Here is a 12,552-nt window from a genome sequence, read left to right as displayed (position 1 = left end):
CTCAGCTCCTCAAGTGGAAACCCCTGCCTCTCGCCAGGACCAAGCTTCACCAGGGAGGCTGGAGATGTGGATGCAGGATGCTCCCCTCTTCGGATGTTTCTCAGACTATGTTTAAAAGGATGCAGAAAGGACTTTTTTTTTTTTTCTCTTTAAAAGATTCAAACCCTGAAGCATCTTTGCTATCCCCCCCGCCTGGCCGGCACCACACAGCTGTGCTGCTCGTGCTCACTCTATGCCGCAGCAGAGTGATGCTGCCAGCTCCAAATTCCCGTGCGGTGATATGGACAGTTGGAAAGAGGCATTTAGGGAGCTGCCGTTTGTTGCTCTTCTTTTTCCACAACAACAACAGAGGTATTTCCTACCCGCTTCCCCCCCCACCCCCCCACTCTACATTTCAAAGAGCAGCTTTTGTTCTGGAGAAGTATCGCCTTGTACCAAAACGCCTGTTACTCTTCAGTAAATTATCTTAAAATAGAGACCTCTTCTGCCAGATGTTTGCCTTTGAGCTGCTCTCCAAACCCTGCAACAGAAATGAAAGGGTGGGAAAGGCGAGGCACATGTCACAGAACACAGGCTGATGCCGTTTCTGGACCGGCATTGTCCCCCGTCACTGGCAGCATGGCAGGTCCCCAGGACTAGGGGTACAGCCAGCCAGATGTCCCTACCCTGTGCCAGGCCAGGCCAGGTCACTGCCATCTGGGAAACCCTTCGAGTTTGTAAAACGTGAGCCTTCCCTCTCTAGCAGCCAGCAGTTGAGACACAGCCCGAGCGCAGGCCATGTCCGGCCACCGCCGAGGGCTGCAGCCAGCAGCCAACGACCTTCAGCCTCCAGAGGTTTTAGTTTTTATCCCTTTTCAAACTCTGCACATTTCCCCTTTACATCCCATGGCATCGAATTCCATTTACTTTCATTTTAAAGTCACTTCTTGATCATATATATATTTTACCCTGCTTTTTCCCAACCATGCACAGGTTTCTCTCTCCCCGTGGAGCGCTCCAAGCCAAACGGAACTTTGCTTCTCCTGGGAGGAGGGCCACGAGTGTCTCCAGCTCCTCTGCAAGCTGTCCATGTCTTCTACAGACAGTTTTTCTGAAGCGTGATTTGAACAGGGGCCAGAGCACAGGTGCACATTACACGCTGGCACCATCATGTATTTTTCTATTCCTTTCTATTTCTAACAAGTGCCTGTATTCGTTTTTGACCACTGCTGCTGTATCTACAAGGAGCACAAGATCTTTCACCTAAGTGATCAGCGGGTGCCTTTCAGCATGCACGAGAGGCGCTGGCATCTCCTTGGCAGTGATGTGCATGTGCCACTATCTAGTACCAGCTACTATTTTTTCCACTCGAGCCTTGCAGCTGCTCCCAGTCAGCTGTAGGTGAGACAAGACTCGGGAACGTGTTTTAGCTCCCAGGGAGCTGGGAGCACCCTGGGCACAGTAAAAATGCAGCAGAAACCTCCTGATATATTTTTTTTTTTTTTTTTTTTTTTTTTTTGCCACATCAGATCCTTTTAACTCACAGGCATTCAGATGCTCCTGCGCCCCTCAGGAGGCTTGTGCTTCTCCCACTGCCGGCACATGGTGAGCCATGGGGTGTCCCACTGCAGGGTGGGTCTCTCTTCCCTCCCCACCCCCCACCCCCGATGGCTCACTGGTCTGCTTTCAACAAAGAGTTAAAGAAGAAAAATCTCCAAACTATGAAATTCTGGACCATTTCCTTAGTGTCTCGACAGCACTCTGTTCGCCTGCTTAAATTACAGTTTGGCAATCAAGGTTGCATAAGTGTTGGTCCAGTGCCTAGAAAACATTTTATTTTAAGAGGAGTGTGACCCACCAAGGTCTCTTGCACATCCCTTTTCTCGTTTTTCAGCAAAAAAAAAGAAAAAAAAGAAAAGATTTATAATACCACAGTAGCAAGCATTTTCTCTTTTTTTTTTTCTAATCTTTTAATCTGTTTAAGCCAGGAAAGCTTCATAATGTACAATTTTAAACTGTCAAAATTTACAAAACAAAAAAAGTCAGATAACTGGTCGTAAGTCAGAAATATCCCCATCAGAACTGTATGTATAATAGAGACATTAAGCCTCCCATACAACAAATTTAAACCACAGGTCACTTTGCTATTTTTAAGAAAGTGTGCAAAGAGCTAATTGTATAGTACACCTAAATGTTAAAAGTTATACCATGTAAGCAGGTCTGCTGCTGCTATAAAAAATATACAAGTATAAAATTACTTCTACAAAATTGGTTGATTGATTTTGTTGCTTGCAATAAAAAAGTAGACTTTAAGAACTTTCCTCCTCAACAAACAACAATATTTTGAAACCAGTCACTGTAGCTGTTATTTACACAGGATGAAACATAATTTAGCTAAATCAGAGAGTGGTAAGGAGAACTGCCTGTTCCGGGACATACATTTGAATGCATAGATGCACTGCCTGATGGTGTATTTGTTGAACAGCACAGTCATTGTACCACTGTGGGATGGGATGAACGCAGGTGTTTCAAGACTGCTTTCTCTGATATTACAAAAGATAACCTAAGGACCACAACACAGTCGTTGAACTACTCATAACATCACACACTTCTTTGCCATTTGCACCAATGCACAACCTTTAGCGTTCACTAAACACTTATTTGGGTAGAGGGGACAGTTCCTACACAAAATACTCGGTTTGGTTTTGTCAGGAAAGGAGAGGAAAGGAGAGGGAAAGTGTTCTTTTATTTTTGGGGGGTTTCCTTTGGTGCTGTCACCTTCCACATGGTGAACATGGGCCAGCCATAGAGGGCTGTGGCAGCCAGCTCACGCTCAGCCACACACGCAAGCACATGACGGGTCCTCGGCACCAGGTTTCCTCTCTTGTCACTTGGTCCCACACGTGTTGATGTTCTTCCCATCGGCAGCATCCTCCACCAGCGAGATGTGGTAATCGGTTGAAAGCGTGAGGTGGGAGATGCACCCCACCAGGCCCCGCATGTACTGCCTGTTCGTGTGCAGGGCTATTTCCTTCATGCCACCTGGGGGAAAGGCAGCGATGAGAAACTCTTCACCAACATGGACGTCTGCTCCTGCTTGGCAGACTGCACGGCCAGCAGTGCCATTAGCCTTCCTACCACATCTCAGGAGTGAATTTTAATTTACAGGTTGCTCTGTGCTTTTTTTCTTTTTAAATACAGCTTTTAAGCACTTGAAAGAACAGAGGAGATAAGCAGGAGATAATAAACTAGGATGCTAATTATTCATTGCAGAAATTGTAGCACCAGTAAGAGCGGAATAAGCTTGCGCCCAGATTCCCACTAAGGTGTGGGGTTTGCAGCTGACACTCGCTCTTTCTCTATGTGCCTGCTGGGGGTACCACAGAGCACCCCATGGCGCTGGTCCCTTCTCGTACCAGTCCCCCACATCCCACCCACAGAGGCCTCCCCACAAAAAACAGGCTGTGGAGGACCAGAGGCTGCCACATGAAACCTTCACCTTAACTTGGATGGAGCTGGGATGCCCTGCCGTGCAGCCGACCTGGCAAACACAGAAATGCTTCTGGGTCCTGAATGTGAACAGTGAGCACTCACCTACATAGAGATCTCCATTAATGTTTAACTGCCTCATCTTCCCAGGGGATTTACCGGTCCTGGCACCGTAATCATCCACGGTTACTTTGCCAGACTGTCCGTCCCTGAAAGGAAAACCAAACTGCTCTCATGCACCCAGCCTACAACCAGGTGGGAGGAGGAGCAGCAGCATCTCCCCCTAGCCAGGACACCAGCATGACTCAGTGCTCGGCGAGGTTCACGGTGAAGGCATGGGACTGATGTTGGGGAGCCCCACAGACAGCAGTGCGCTACAGCATTCCAGACCTTTCAGGGTGCTTTTCTTTTTCTGGGGACTAAGATGTCAGAGACCTACAATGGGTGTGGGACACATTTTCAGAGGAGACAAAACTGGGAAAGAATTAAATCACACAGCTGGAGGAGAAGCGTGGATGGACAGGTTCTGACGTGTTGTTAAAAATCAGATGTAATAAAAAAAGTAAACAGCAGAAGCTTCAACAGAAGGGAAGAAACAGGCAAGCTAAGGCAAAACATACTTATAAACAGATTTGCTTCTTACTAGAGCTTTTAGCCCGCTTCCATTTTGTATATGGTCAATAACCACATTGACAGAAGAGCCACTTTATGGGCTCCTCTTTTCACTGAATTTGGTAACGAGTTGCGCTGTCAGCCTGCAATTTCAGGGAACCAACATCTCATGAAGAGAGAGATGTGCGCTTTCCCTGCTGGGCACACTTGCTTCACATGAGGTAATGCGTTATAAATATGAGTTATATATACACTGCAAGATGTCTGCACCTCCTCCAAATAGAAAAAGTAGGCATACACTGTCCATGCTCCAGTGCTCCTGCCAGCCCGCAAAATGCTCACTAGGGATTTTCAAAATGCAGACATTAAAGAAAAACACTCTTAACCCAACTGGTATGGGTTTAATAGAATGCCTGTCACAGCCTCAGAATAGCCCTGCGTGACTTTGGCAGCCTGCCTTGAGCTGTACTGAGCTGGCACTGTCACCTCTAATACAATAATCTTTGTGTACATCGTCCTGAAACAGCCAAGTTGCTAACAGTTCAACTCCTAAGCGACGTGAGAGCGTGGAGTGGCAGTGATTCACACCTGACCAGCATCCATACACGTCAGCCAGCACCTTTAATGTCAGGGCGGCTCCAAAATGCCTACCAGATGAAGCGTGGCCACTTACCGAACAGCCTTGACTCTGTGCCACCGGCCATCGCTGAAAGAGCCATTCACCATGATGGAAGCAATGCCACTGCCCAAATTGTAGCTACAATTAAAAAAAAATAAAATGTTACTGCCTCCCTTGCAAAGACCAGCTGCCTGCCAAATTTGCTCAGATGTCCTTACTCTGTGCCCCACCTGCTCAGCCCCCAGAGCTCTCCTTATGGCTCAGATTCTGGGGTGACTGGTGCAGTTCTTTGGCAGACCTGCAGTAATGCACTTATTTTGCAAAGTCACGCTCATCAAAGTCACACATCAAGAAAAACTCCTTCCTGCCCAGGTCAGAGTGGGTACTATCACCACCATCCCATGGTAGCAAGAAGGGGCCCTCTGCATGGCAGTTCCTCCCCGAAACAGTAGTTTATGAAGGTCAGTGACCTACAGACCTTTGACCTAATGGGAGACAGCAGTGGGATGTTGCAAACACTGTTAATAAATAAATTATTATAACAGCAAGTAAGCATGCGACCTCTAACAGATCTACAAATCATCTGAACTATAGGGAAGGTTGAGACCTGTGGTGTTAGAAAGGATGAAGCCTAATAAATAAATGCAGAGATAATAATTAAGTTCTCTGCTTCAGTTGCAGCACTTATTATTTCTTTGTTTTTGCTGCTACTAAAATTATTCAGCAGACATAATGTCCCCATCATGTTTACACTTAATTTCTGGGCCCCAGAAATTTGGGCCAACCTTCAGGAAGGGAAGTACACGCCACAACACGGTGAGCTATTGGGTGCTCAGCTGCCTAAATCAGGAGGATGAAGTAGCCTGAGCTTTCAGCTTGCTGGCCTTCAGCCTGTACCAAGCTAGAGAGGTTAAAGCCAACATCATGGTCTCTTCAAAACAGGCTGAACCTGGAATTAAGTTCATGGCCAGGGTTAGGTGCTTGAGAACACCATGTTAAGTCATGAGCTGCCCAAAGCAAAAGGGTTGTCCTAAATTTGACTCCTGCCCAGAGGCTTAAGTGGGTCTCAAACAGTGTCTGCTTTCCCCCAGGATGCAGATACCAGTCTAGATTGAGAACTGCAGAAGTATTTGGGTGTTCAGGATTGTATCTAAGCATTAGACCTTTGGTTACAAAAATGAGATTCATAGCCCTAATGAACGGGGATCCCTTACAATAGCAATAGCAATATAGCCTTCTACAGAAGCAGGGAGCAACAGAAAGGATTTACAGCAGCAGTTACACTGCACAGGGAACCTATTTTGCTAGGCCACAGAAAAATTCTGTGAAAAAGGGAAAGAAAACGTACGTTTTGAATTTCAAACTGGACCAGAACACAGATATCTAATTTTGGGGCTGCAGAAGAATAGTTCTGACCAATTCACAGTCCTGATATTCTCCTGACCTCACCTCTCAAAGGGTGGAAAAATAGCATGAGGATCACCCTTTCTGAAAGAAGATGATACTTCTTTTTTCTGCATTTGTCCTTTCACCATCTCCTTTGGTGCTCCCTTTCAGTATGTAGTGATTCTTTATGAGAGTTTTAATTTGGGATCTTAATTTTTCACCTTCCTAAATGCATGTGGAAGGTATAGGTATTTCAATAAAATTCAGCTGTTTTGGTCTAAAACCTTTGTGTACCTTCATCTCTGGGGGATAGCAACAACCCTAATAAAAATGCACCATGATAGAAAACAGACAGAATAGAGTGGCCACTTACTACCACACACCTTGGGAAGACAGGGTCCCCCAAAGACATTTAAAAAATGCACCATTTCTGTGGTCAGTTCCTTGTTTATAAAATAATGAGGAAACCAAGAGTTTTTGCAAAATTAACCACAGAAGATCACATGAAAAAAAAAGCTTAAAATAAATGAATTTAAATAGAAATGCGCAACTTGTCTATGCGTCCATGGTAGCAAACAACAACCAGGTAAGTCAAGCAAAAGACAGCTTCAAATTAGCTTAAATGATTAAAAAAATCTTTGTCATTTCATCAAGTGTCCCACAACAATCCATAATAATGATGCCATTTGTAGTATGCTGCTTCAATTTTTCTCTTACACAACCTAAAAGGCGATCATGAGGAAAGACAGGGCTTTCAAAAGGCAGGAGTCCCCAAAAAAAGCACCATGCAAAAAGTTGGATGGAGTCTGCCTAAGTGTCTGCAAGGGAGAAAGCAGTTCCGGAGAGAGAACACGAGTTCAGCCCAACATTTCCCAACGCTCCCCAGTTTCAGCTTTTTGGCAGTAACAAAGCTTGGTGACAGCATGGTTTGTGTCACGGGGTTGGATACTTGGGGGTCTGAGAAGGTGGGAGCCCTGCTCCCACGGGCACTCTCTGGCGAACGGTGAACCTGCAGCGAGCATCAGCCTCACCAGAGTTTTTCCTTGACCCCTGTGCTCTCTGCAAACCCTACACCTACTCTGCTTCACTGAGATGGCAAGTGCTTCAAGAGGCATGGGGAGAGTTACTGTCAGTAGTCGTACCCCCCATAAGGTGAATTTTAGAAAATCCCATTAAAAGATGGATGTTTTAAAAATTGGGAGGGAGGGAGGGAGGGAAGGAGGGAGGGAGGGAGGAGGAAAGATGCAAAGCTTATAGCACGCTACCTCTTCAACCCACATCCTTTCCCAGACAATAGTGGGACCCATCACTGAACAAAACCTTGAGGATGTAATTGTCTCACACTATACCAAAGGACAAGTGCACTGGTTGTGTTGTGGCAATTCCTTCGAGCTCTGAGTGTACTTTGTGCAACACAAATAAGGGAGAGAAAGTTTACCTGAATATTAATGCTCCTTCTTGAAGGCCTAGAGAAATGAAATCACTGTTAGGTCGCATGGGACTTTCTCCTCTCCACATCAAAAGACCATCCTTCATTGTGGTTTTAAACCTCATGAACACGTTCGTTCTTGATCCCGATACCCTGTTTAATGTAGAAGAAGGGAATAATAGTAAAATATTGAACTGGGACAGTCTTCTTTCAAAAAAACCATAAAAGATGATGCAGTAATTCTTCTCTGCTTGTCTTGCGGGTTACTGTCTTGCAATCTATCTAGACGCTGATGTGGGAGGGACTCTGGCTCACAACCTCATTTCCAGCATTTTGGAGTGGGGGAATTGAACTTGTCCCTCCAGAATCCCAAACACAATAGCTACTCGGCTACTCCACACTAAACAGAGAAAATCCTTTTTCTACCCAAGCCTAGTGTGAAATCCAGTCCAACAAGAAAGTTTTGAGAATGTCCAGTAGATTTGGTGCCCTTAGAAGTCAGTGGAAGAAGCATAAGAAGGGCAAATCAGAAAGTCTGGGTAGGTGAGAGGTAGCCACATGCAGGTGAGGACATTTGTGAAGTCTCCTCCAGCCAGTGGCTGAAATACAGGCAGACAGAGGAATTTGTTGAAACAACCCACAATTTGCTGGAATTTGGGCATCTTCTAGGGTACAGAGCCGTCAAAAAGAAGCTTGAGGACTTAAATTTTAGGCTAACTCAGGAGTTAAAATCCTTAATCTCTTACAGCCTCTGTACGTCTGTTCTTCGCTCTCAGAAAGTGCGTACCAGTCTTTCTCCATGCCAGACACACACTGTGCATACCATTTCTTTAGAGGTTGCAAGATGCTCTGACATTATAACAAATTGGGCCATAAGCATAGGCATAGAAAACGTATTTTTCTCCTGAAATTTAGAAATACAGCAAATACAGCTTAAAACACTTAAATATACAACATCCTCCCACCTGAGTCTCCTAGCACTATAATGGTTAACAAATAGAATATTTACGTTCACAGGAGATACGTTACCTTTTCAGGATATCTGGATTATCATATGTGAGGTAACTGCGACCAATAAACTGTGGGATTTCAATTGCTTCTGTAATGGCTGAAAAGTAAATACAAGTATGAAGATGAGTGTCAGCTAGCTGACATGGAAGTGGAAGGAAAAACAGAGACAAGACTGTTTTACCGATTTACTCCTGCATTGGCAGGTACCTGCTGTTCGCACAGAACTGAGCTGAGCTCACTTTGGTTTGCAAAAAGGCACAGACAGTTTGTACCTGAATGCAGGGGCAGTAGCTGAGGTAGTTTAAACCGCTGACAGTCCCTCTACCTACAGCCTTCATGTCTTGGGCCTAATGTATTGTTCCACCGTAAATGTTAGCGCAGGAAAACACGAAGCATTGGGAAAACATTGCAAATTTCGTTTCTATCCCCCTTTCCGCATTCCTTGATTCTCAGTGTGGTTCAAGCCACCATCCCGCCAAAGCTCATGCATTAACCACCCTTTGTTCTTAGTCTGAGAAACTCCTCCCCAGCTCCTGATGGAGCACCCTGTGCGCAGCACGTGCCGGCACCTCTCATGCCCGCAAAGCGAGGCCCAGAGGCAGCACGGGCAACCTGCGAGCTCCCCATTTTCTCCTTGTGTGTGTGTGTGGCTTTGTGCAGAGCGGCTGCTGCCCACACAGGGGTCACCTCCGGGGTGCAGCGTCGGGGGAGGCTATCTCCGAGGAGGGCATACCAGGTGCCCCTAATCACTTCAGATCTATTGAAAGCAACTGAGACTACGTTAAAGGCTGCATGACAGAGGCTGCAAAGCCTCTCGGTGCCTGCGTTCCACGTGCTGCAGTGCTGCCTTGGAGGGCGTTTTGCTCAGACCTCAGCACTGTCCCACGCACAGCATCTCCCATTTCTCTAGGGACAGCTGTGGTGTACAGCTGCTGGGATGGCAGCACACATTGCAACCAGACCTGGAGCTAGTGTACCGCTGCCCATGGAGAAAACTTTGGCAAAATAACTCAGATATCTGCTATAAATCACTGAATACCCCGAATACACAGCCTTCAGCAGGCTATGAGCACTGGCCTGAACAGGTTTTCTTCCGAGTGAACATCCTACAGTTTGCTGCTGATCTCTCATAACTGACTGCTGCATTAATATAAACCAGTTTTATAAATTCCTTAAAATAGCTGCCTTCATCCTATTTTCTTCCTGAGAACTAATCCCTTCAACCCACAGTTAATCCCATCTGTATAAATTTCAAGCTTTTCGGGGCATGGATGCTTGCTTTCTTTATGCAATGCAGAAGCTGGCTGCACTTTAGGAGCTCGCTGTAACACAGATATGCAACAATTGGTGTAGTCTGGCAGCCATCAGCAGCAATATGAAATTTAGCTCTAAGTGCCAAGACTGAGAATTTCGCACAGTGTCAAACGCCTGTTTTCACCTGTAGTGAAATCAGGAAAGCTGCCTAATGTGTCTAAAGAAACCACCTCCAGCGGTCCACAGCCTGCAGCCTGCCAGCATTGTCGGAAGATCGCAAAAGATGCGCTACGCTTGGCCAGACAACCCTCGCCAGGTCTGACACTTTCTGCACTGGACAGTCTCTGACCATGGTGGACGGCAGCAGAGCGTGAAAGGAGCCCTTCTTCCCCCATCACATCCCACATGGGCACTAGAGCCCCACTGCTCCCGCCTTCAGCAGGGGAAGGTGCCTGTGCCAAGCAGCAGCCCTTGTCCTTGCTCTAGCACTCTCATTTCCTCTGTGGATTTTGATGGGCATTTATCTCTGGTTGCTCTTCTGTATGCCCTTCACTCACTGCACCGAATTTGACAGCAGAAAACCAAGTAAATTTCAGCAGCACCCTTGATGCATGCAGGATCTTTGGAACTGGAAGGGAACAGGGCCACTAAGGAGATCTAGGACTAAACACCTTCACTCGCTGCTCGTGGTGGTTTGGCAGAGAGGCACCAAAGCTGTCACGACAAGCGGGGAGGGCAGCCTGAAGTAGCACCTACAGCTATAAAGCACTCAGCTGGCTGCCTGACCCCGCTGCCTGGAGAATACAGGGACCAGCTCCACAGCCCCTGCTCCGCGCTTGCCAGGTGCTCTGGATGCAGTTTAAAATATCAACAGGATGAGGTTTAAGGAAGCACTATCTAACCCCAGAAAATATGTTGGCTTATTGACAGAAGCTTGCCAGGCTTAATGGAAATCCAGCATCCAGCTTGCTCGAGCAGACACAGACGCACAATGACAGAGCATTTTTCACATCATTTGCAATACTTACCGTTTAGGCAGTAACTTCCACACTCTGCAGTGAGTCAGCACAAAACAAAACAAGAACAGTCTCATTTTATTTTTCTATAGCATAAAAATCTCCCTTCGTCCAGTTTCATGCCCGCCTTTCTGTGATCCCCGCTTTCCATTTGCATAAGCAACTATAACCACCTACAATGGTAGCACTCTTTTATTATTGTTTTGCCCCAAGTATTTATATTTGCTTACTCAAAATACACAAAGGTGCAGACAGGTAGGACCAGCACCAAGCCCCTCTGCTAGTCCTAGTTTTCAAATCCCAGTGATTCACCGTAGTTTACTCAGGATCAGCTCTAATCAGGGGAAGACAACAGTTTGCTGTTCTACTCCATCTTACAATTAATTATAAAAATACCTTTAACACACCCCACAGCTTGGACAAAAGATATAAAACCCAGCAATGCCAGCAGAAACTCTATTGAATCCTCAGCCAGGGATCCATTATGATATGAATCAATATCTCATATACCTCATACCAGCATCATTTGAGTTCTGTAATTAGTGTGTATAATTTTGGAGAATGAGGCGTAGTCCCTCACTAGCAGTTTGGTTTTTTGGGCCGTGCAACAGGATGGAGACTGCCCTTTCAGCCTCTCACACACCGGCTGAGTTCACTAACCAAAATCCCATTATGAATCAGAAGTGGACACACATGTACATCCCGCCTTAGCCCTGTCTACACCCTACCAAAGAGACACAAGTAAAGATTGTTTTGAAAAATCTGCTCCAGGTTCATCAAGGCTATCATGGACTGAGGGTCAGGAGGGACCTCCATGCTGTCTGCACACCCTTCAGCAAAAATGTGGATCTTCAGTGGTAGTTGAGGCTGCACAAGTGCAGGGGGGTTAAGAGGCACCTGAACAGCAGCCACAGGCAGCAGAAACAGAAGACAGGTGACTCGTGATTTTCACAGAATCACAGAATCATCAGAGTTGGAAGGGACCTCTAGAGATCCTCTAGTCCCACTCCCCTGCTAAAGCAGGATTGCCCAGAGCACATTACTCAGGACTGCATCCAGGCGGGTCTTGAAAATCTCCAGGGAAGGGGACTCCACAACCTCCCTGGGCAGCCTGTGCCAGTGCTCTGTCACCCTCACTGTAAAGAAGTTTTTCCGTGTATTTGAACGGAACTTCCTGTGTACTAACTTGTGCCCATTGCCCCTCGTCCTGTCACTGGGAACCATTGAAAAGAGCCTGGCTCCATCCTCCTTCAACCCGCCCTTTAGATACTTGTACGCCATTTTGGACACTCTTAAAAATGAATTAAGGTTGGTGTCCCAGTTTCAGCTGAGACAGAGTTAATTTTCTCTGTAGTGGTTGCTGTGTTTTCAGACTTGGTATGAAAGGAATGTCAATAATGCATATTGTTTTAGTTGTTGCTAAGTGATGTTTATACCAGTCAAGGATTTTTTTCAGCTTCCCATAGAAGCTGAAAAGGAGCATAGACAGAACGATGGAATGGCCACTGGAATATTCCATACTATAGAGTCATGCTCAGGGGTTGGCCGGAGGGGAAGGAATCTGCAATCTCTGGTCGGGTTGGGCTAGTTGGGCAGTGAGAGTGACTTGTGTCTTATATATTCTTTTACCATTCTTATTATTCTTCTTATTATTTTTATTATTATCCTTTTCCATTATTGTTCTATTAAACTGTTTTTATCTCAGCCTGTGATGGTTTTTTTTTCCTTTCCCCTCCTTCTCTTCTCCCTACCCTTCT

The 12,552-nt window shown here is 46.0% G+C and overlaps 1 protein-coding gene across 4 annotated transcripts in view; it reads right to left on the bottom strand.

Annotated features, from left to right (window-relative positions):
* Nucleotides 1-1,829: 1,829 nt before the first annotated feature.
* Nucleotides 1,830-12,552, bottom strand: part of EGFLAM (EGF like, fibronectin type III and laminin G domains) — a gene marked incomplete at its 5' end in the record, with an annotated part of 73,704 nt that continues 62,981 nt past the window's right edge. For 2 of the 4 annotated variants that reach the window (XM_082497261.1, XM_082497262.1), the window contains 6 exons: nucleotides 1,830-3,021; nucleotides 3,574-3,677; nucleotides 4,754-4,837; nucleotides 7,524-7,667; nucleotides 8,544-8,622; nucleotides 10,808-10,831. In XM_082497261.1, the coding sequence (XP_082353387.1) occupies nucleotides 2,867-3,021; nucleotides 3,574-3,677; nucleotides 4,754-4,837; nucleotides 7,524-7,667; nucleotides 8,544-8,622; nucleotides 10,808-10,831 (590 nt within the window). In that variant the 3' untranslated portion in view covers nucleotides 1,830-2,866. The remainder of the gene's footprint in view (nucleotides 3,022-3,573; nucleotides 3,678-4,753; nucleotides 4,838-7,523; nucleotides 7,668-8,543; nucleotides 8,623-10,807; nucleotides 10,832-12,552) is intronic. The other 2 variants (XM_082497259.1, XM_082497260.1) reach the window with 1 other exon arrangement.

Source organism: Vanellus vanellus (assembly GCF_965231255.1).
Source record: "Vanellus vanellus genome assembly, chromosome: Z".
Taxonomy (NCBI): domain Eukaryota; kingdom Metazoa; phylum Chordata; class Aves; order Charadriiformes; family Charadriidae; genus Vanellus; species Vanellus vanellus.
Note: the sequence above shows the minus strand (reverse complement) of the source record. Positions and strands in the feature narration are given on the sequence as shown.